General features: G+C 41.2%; 1 protein-coding gene across 1 annotated transcript; it reads left to right on the top strand.

Moving 5' to 3' along the window:
• The first annotated feature begins 4,218 nt into the window (after nt 1-4,218).
• Nucleotides 4,219-6,535, top strand: LOC135623925 (NAC transcription factor NAM-B2-like). The gene is made up of 3 exons (XM_065127390.1): nt 4,219-4,707; nt 4,810-5,177; nt 5,248-6,535. The coding sequence occupies exons 1-3, from the start codon at nt 4,485-4,487 to the stop codon at nt 5,902-5,904; spliced, it is 1,248 nt and encodes a 415-aa protein (XP_064983462.1). The 5' UTR covers nt 4,219-4,484; the 3' UTR covers nt 5,905-6,535.
• Nucleotides 6,536-7,084: the final 549 nt, after the last annotated feature.

The following is a 7,084-nucleotide window of genomic DNA, read 5'->3' as shown; positions in this document are numbered from 1 at the left end:
TTTATGCCATTTTGAATCTCTTGAAAGAAATGTTGAGATTTTGATGATTTTGACGATCTAAATTTGAATAAGTTTTATCAAAATCATGATCTTGGTTTATTAGAATTATTTGAGATATTTTTTTAATCAAGATCTCTTCTTTGTACTCCTACGATTTTTCTTGGTATTTTACTAAAGAAGAGATTTTCTATGTGAATCATAATATTTTATATGCATGAATTGAGATCTTGTTCTCCTACAAGATTAAATAAATTTTATCTATATCATAATCTCCTAAGAGTTATTAAGAGGAGATTTGTTAAAATGGATCATGGTTTCTCTTGATTTCTTGAATTTTAGACTTGATCTTTCATTTTTTATGATTGAAATAATGATTGAAACATTGATGATATGAATACATAAAATACTCATGATATTGTTTTGATACTCTAAAATGATATAAATTTGCTAGTTTATGAGTATCATATATGATATGATAATTGATTTATTTTTAGTATCATGCATAGAGTAAAGATGATATGTAATGTTTTAAAATTATGCATGTCTTAAATTAAAACTATAATGATGCACAAATATATTGAAATAATGATTGAAATATTGATGTAATTATAAATGATGTTTTGGCATTATGCATGTAATACTTTAACTTATGATAATGATACATGCAATGATGAAATATTCATGATAAAAAATTATTTTAAAATTCATGACTTGATTTTTCATCTTTGTTATTTATCCTTTATTATGAGTTGAAAATTATTGTAAAGGAAAAAAGAGATATAAAATTGTATTCTTCCCTTCTTTTTGAAAATGATAAAGGGGGAGATAGCTAGCTTGCTAGCTAACTTGCACAAGTCAAGAAGATACAAAAACTTGCTTGCTTGATTATGCATCTAAAGAAAATATGCAAACGTATTTTATGTAGCTTACTTCATGTAAAACATTGTGTCTTGATAGCTTATTATCTTACATTATTTTTCAAAAACTTGCTAGCTTTCATACTTTAAAGAGAAGTAACACTTACCAAATTGCTAGCTTGATTGTTGTAAAATAATGTAAAATTTTGCTAGCTTGCACTTTACAAAGAAAGCAAAAATGACACTTCTCAAAAGAGAAGAAAGAGCTTGCTATCTTGAACATCACTATCTTGCCAATCTCCAGAAGCAAAACTTGCACCTTGCATATTGCAATAGGAAGCAAGAATCACTAGCTTATACACTTCAACAAGAAAGCTATCTTGCATTTGCTTTCAAAATTTTTGCTAGCTTGTATGTTATAACCCTGCTATCTTACTACCTTGCATATCTAAAACTTGATAGCTTGCAAGATGTAACACTTGCTAAATTTTCTAGCTTACAAATTGCATGATGATAAAACTTGATATTATGTTTTTTATGCAATGATTTGAACTTATATCTCAAACTTTTGATAGTTAGAACTTCTCCTTTTTGTTGATAACAAAAGGGGAGAAGTATGATCATGTTATGATGTGTTACAAATATTCATGATAAAATTTGTAATGACTTGAATTCAGCTTGAATTCAAGGTTCTATCAATATCACATGTTGATAAGGGGAGTTTGTTTAAACTCCGGGAGTTAAAATTAACTACGTCATCAATTGGTTGTCATCATCAAAAAGGGGGAGATTGTTAAATCTTAGATTTTGATGATGAAATTAATTGATTGTATTTATGATTTGATTTGCGTTTTGAGTGACGCGGGATGCTTCGATAGGGAGAGATAATTAAAGCAGGAAGAATCATGTTGGGCCGGAGGAAAATGTGTCAGAATATTGGACGTCGGGCTAGAGGATCGGTCGATGTATCGATAGAAAGCTTCAGGCCATGGATTCGAGCATCGGGCCAAGAAGAGCAGATATTGCGCCAAGGATATCGGAGTTACGGAGGTTAACTGGTTGATTAGGCAATAAGCCGCAAGATCGGATGATAAGTCGAAGAATCGGACGAAACGTCGATGACATGCTAGACAACATGATTCATGCTTAGTGATAATTTTCTAAATCGAAGTGTATTTTTGTGTGTACAGGATTAACTACAATAGCAAGACATAAAGTAAAATGAAGTCCTAGAGTCAAAAACGTAATTTCGTTGGGAGTTCGAGAGTTCATCGGAAGTTCGGACGTTCGTCGGAACTTCTGCTGGAACCAACCAAGAAGTCCAGGAGCTTGCCAAAGAAGCTTGTCGAAACTCACCAAGAAGATCGTCGTGAAGTCTAGGAGCTAGTTGGGAGACCACCGGAACATTGCTAAGAGATCGTCGGAAGTTCGTCGGAAGCTCGTCAGAAGAAACCAGACTTATTTTGCTTAGATTATGTCTTAGGAATCATAGTTAGCACATAATTGGAGTTGGGATTGGGAGGTAATCCCATCAACCCTGTTAGGGGTTAATTGGGCCCTAAGTTAGATTGGTTTGAGCCAAATTCAAGGCCCAACCAGGGTGTTGAAACCTTGGCCGGTGGTGGCACCACTTGGAGAACAACACCCCAAGAAACCTGGGCAGTGGTACCGCCCCTGTTCGATAGTGGTACCGCCTAGTAGCAGATCCTACGATGGTAGTACCACCCAGGAACGACGGTGGTACCGCTAGTACCTAGGAAACCTGGGATGAGACCTTTTTAGGCTCCAAGTTTGAATCAACTTGAAGCCTATAAATACCCCTCTAATCCCTGGTTAACTTATACAAGCACAGAGAATTTAAAAGTGAGAAAATGCTACTGCAATCTCTTTAGAAATTCCCTCCTCCACTCTAAGTTGAATTCTATAAGAGAGGAGTGAGTGCTCGTAAGGGTTGTCTCCTAAACCTGTAAAAAGAAGAAAAGGGTTGTAAAAGGGTAGTTGATCTTCGCCCGTTGAAAGAACATCGATAGTATATGCTGGTGGCCTCAATAGAAGAGGAATCGGCGAAGTGGATGTAGGTCATGACGACTAAACCACTATAAAATCTAGTTTGCATTTACTTCTTGCTATTTACCTTATTGCAAACTGAATTCTCTTTCACTACGTTTCCGTACAATTTCAAATTAACATCTTTACGAAACCGGTTTTATCGAAACAAAAACACACAGAGTTAGAATTCGAAATTGTAGGTATATAGTTTAGTCTCATAAATATAATTAATCGATTATCCGATGAATCTGTCGATGACATCTTTGTAGCAGTTGTGAAAAGATAACATAAATAGAGAGTGCATATGAATCTGTCGACGACATCTTTGTAGCAGTTGTGAAAAGATAACATAAATAGAGAGTGCATGAGGTTCCCTTTATTTTACCTTTTACAACGTCATCATGACGATGATGCATGAGCACATGATACCCACGACATCACAAAAAGCATGATATCAATGATACAGTTGGGACAGTCCTGAGTCTCTTCTTCATGTTTGCCCATCAAAAATAACATAAGAGAAATAAAAAGGTTACACGAGTATATTCCGCGAAACAATAGTTGCAACCTTCTCAGGAGCCATTAGCATTACCACTTGATGGGTCCCCCGAAAGGCTCGTTTCGCCACCCAACCATAGACCAACACATGCCTCCATTTACATATCGGATGAGATAAAGAAAGAAATCCTTTCGGAGTATAATAATTTTTTCAAAAATACCCTCATTTACTATAGTCTTCCTTTGATACTCACATCATAATCGTACAATGATATGAGGTATAGGTTAAAAGATGAATGAATTAGATCAAAGACATTACTTATTTCGAAGACAGTAGGAATGACAATGGATACGCTAAAAGTCCTATACGTTGTCATAATCATTTATCAATTAGTATAATCCCTATCTAGAATTTATTCCAAACTTGATTAAAGGATATCAGAATTTTAGAGACAGAAGGAATGACAATGGATCTCAATCAGCTACCTTGACATCGATCTCATTAAACTTACCTACTTCTGTACTTGAACTTATTCGAATATTGATTAAAGTATCTAGGAATTTGATTGAAAAATGCTGACTCAGAGAGAGAGAGAGAGAGAGAGAGAGAGGGGTCACCACATGATCACATGAACCATCAGCAACAGTATAGGATTGTGATGTGCGAATTGGATGAATCCGATATACAAAGGTGATTGGACCGACATTTATTTTTCTGGGTGACGTCACTCCTCGTACCGGCGTGACCCGAACTGGGTTGGCACAAGAAACGGAAACGGGACTTTCACACACCCGGAACTCGCCGTGGGCCCCATCCCCTCCCCCTCGACACGTCCCCAACGCTGTCCGCCGGAGCGGACGATATCACGCACCGTCCCGGAAGAGGCCGTTCGCTGACCCAGCGGAATCCCCGGCCCAACGCTATCGGCACGCCCACTACCCTCCTCTTCCACCCCTCCGCCTGCCCCAACACACACACACATCCCTCTGGCCCTTTATAACCCCTCCTCCTCCTCCTCCTCCCTCCTCCTCCTCCTCCTCCTGCTCCTCTCTCTCTCCCCTATAATTAATTCCCTAGAGATGGAGATAGATAGCACCGACTCGTCCTCCGGCATGAAACATCAACCTCAGCAACAGCAGCAGCCACCGCCACAACCGCACCTCCCGCCGGGCTTCCGTTTCCATCCCACTGACGAGGAGCTCGTCGTCCACTACCTCAAGAAGAAGGCCGCCTCCGCCCCGCTCCCCGTTGCCATCATCACGGAGGTCGATCTCTATAAGTTCGACCCCTGGGAGCTCCCAGGTCCGTGTCTGTTCCTTGATTTGCATTCACCATCAGCCCTTGTTTGATCCTGTAGGACTGCTTTTATCCTTCCTAGTCGTTGATCGATCGTGGTTTATGTAGGCAAGGCGAGCTTTGGAGAGCAAGAGTGGTACTTCTTCAGCCCCCGGGACCGCAAGTACCCGAACGGGGCGCGGCCGAACAGGGCGGCCACGTCCGGCTACTGGAAGGCCACAGGAACGGACAAGCCCGTGCTGACGTCCGGTGGGAACCAGGTCAAGGTCGGAGTGAAGAAAGCCCTCGTGTTCTACCGTGGGAGGCCTCCCAGAGGAATCAAGACTAACTGGATCATGCATGAGTACCGGCTCGCAGATGCCAGCAGCAGGTGCCCTGATAACAACAACAACAGTAACAGCAACAGCAACAGCAGCAGCTGCAGGCCACCCCACGGTGGCCACATGGCGAACAAGAAGAGGGGCGGATCCCTCAGGGTAAATTACTGCCATATACTCAGAACCATCACTGTTACATGACAATCCCTGTTGCTTATGGTTCATGCAGCTGGACGATTGGGTTCTGTGCCGCATCTACAAGAAGAACAACAGTAGCGACGTCGGTGTTGACATGAGGGCGATGCAACGGGACAGGGAAGATGCCATGGACGACATCCTCGGGGCCGCACCATCTCTAGCTCAGCAGACGGCGGCGACAGGCGGGCAGCCTGACTCCGGTCCTCTACCTCAAAGACCTCCGACCAACTACAACGCACTGCTCGAGAACGACGAGACCTTTTTTGAGGGACTACTCGCGAACGAGGTTGGGCTGCCGTCCAACCCCATCACCCATCTTGCTGCTGCTGCAGCAGCGCCAAGGGCCCAACTCAACCTTGCGCTGCTTCCGGCCGGTACCTTCCCCACGAGGAACCCTCTTGCCTCTGCATACTGGACCGATTCCACCGACATCGCAGCACCATTGGCCAAGAGGTTCCACACCGGCGATGGCAATAGCAGTAGCAGTGCTGCCAACAAAAACAATACCAGTAGCTGCAGCAATGGCAGTGCCACCAACGATGATGGTGGCCATGAAAATCAGATGATTCTCAACCAGATGCCGCATGGAACAACATTCCATGACCAAATGATGCTTCGACAACTGAGGGATGGTGGAGCCATCTTCCAGCAGCCATACCAGCTCCCCGGAGTGAATTGGAGCTCCTAATTGTGTTTTTAGAGGTGAGTATTGATATTCCTGTCTGTCTGTCCTTTAACGGCCCATAACATACGTGGAAGAAGGCTCGATGAAGGGGTAGCTGCTAATGCCAAATCCCTCAATTTCCCATCATTCCCTGCCACTTCAACAGTGTAAGTAAGTATTGGCTTACTGTTGGATAGGAGAACAGAGATTGCAAGTTTCAGACTATAAATACAGTTGGATTCTTAAAAAATAGGAGGGGGAGAGAGAGAGAGAGAGAGAGAGATCAGATATAGCAATTCTCTAAACAAAAACAAGCCAAGCAGTGAGTGTTACTCATATAATCGGAAGTTCTATATAAAACTGAACTTATTGTAGTTATTCATGATTTCTGTTTCTTCAGAACACAAAACAACCCAGTGTAGCTCTTGTGGTATTAATTCAATCATCTAAAAGTTATATTCACGTATAAGCTATTACAGCATGCCAATTCCCTCCCTCAGTACAAGATAAAGAGCTTCGAGTTATGTTGTGCTACAAGTATGATTCATTCTGCTGAATCCGCTTATACTGTTGCATTATGAATTGTACGATCACAGACCGCCCATATATGCTCTGTTTCTGGTACATGAATTCTCTTATTTTCTTTATGGAAAGTAACAGCGGTAATACTAGAGAAATCTGGTCATAGAAATGGTTTTCAAGTACATGCCTCAAATTCATGGTAATATTTGAGGATTATTGATCGCAAACCTAATTTTTTACCAGCTCTGAGAAGTAGGTAAATGTATCTTCTCTGCACTGCAGATTCATATTCATATCTGTGCTTTCTGGGTTTCGATTTGTTGAGACGTGGCTATCACATGCTTCTTCGTCGACATCAATGCACCTGCACTTCGTCCTATAGTTTCAGGTTCAAATCCTTCAAATTTAATTTACAGATACAAATGAGTCATAAATATTGGGACAATTTGATACTAGTAAACTGCTACATGTGATGGTGTCATTTAACAAAATCCAATCCTTCAATTTCACTTTCGTGGGAGAATTATGAGTTGTGAAGGCATCCTTTTATTCTTCTGTGCATTTGAAGGTATATTAGCCAACTTCTGTTGCACAGTCTGCTAGCTATCGCCATCTGCGGCGTCTAAATGACAGAAAGATCGGAATCATCTTCATACTTTAGGTGGACACCGAATCCGAAAGA

Source organism: Musa acuminata, chromosome BXJ2-9 (genome assembly GCF_036884655.1).
Source record: "Musa acuminata AAA Group cultivar baxijiao chromosome BXJ2-9, Cavendish_Baxijiao_AAA, whole genome shotgun sequence".
NCBI lineage: Eukaryota > Viridiplantae > Streptophyta > Magnoliopsida > Zingiberales > Musaceae > Musa > Musa acuminata.
The sequence above is the reverse complement of the archived record's forward strand: the minus strand, read 5'-3'. Positions and strand labels throughout refer to the sequence as shown.

Coding starts and splice junctions, on each gene's coding strand:
- LOC135623925 (XM_065127390.1), top strand. CDS start 4,485: ATGGAGATAGATAGCACCGACTCGTCCTCCGGCATGAAACATCAACCT. Junction 4,708..4,809: donor CGACCCCTGGGAGCTCCCAG/GTCCGTGTCTGT, acceptor TGGTTTATGTAG/GCAAGGCGAGCTTTGGAGAG. Junction 5,178..5,247: donor AGAGGGGCGGATCCCTCAGG/GTAAATTACTGC, acceptor TGGTTCATGCAG/CTGGACGATTGGGTTCTGTG.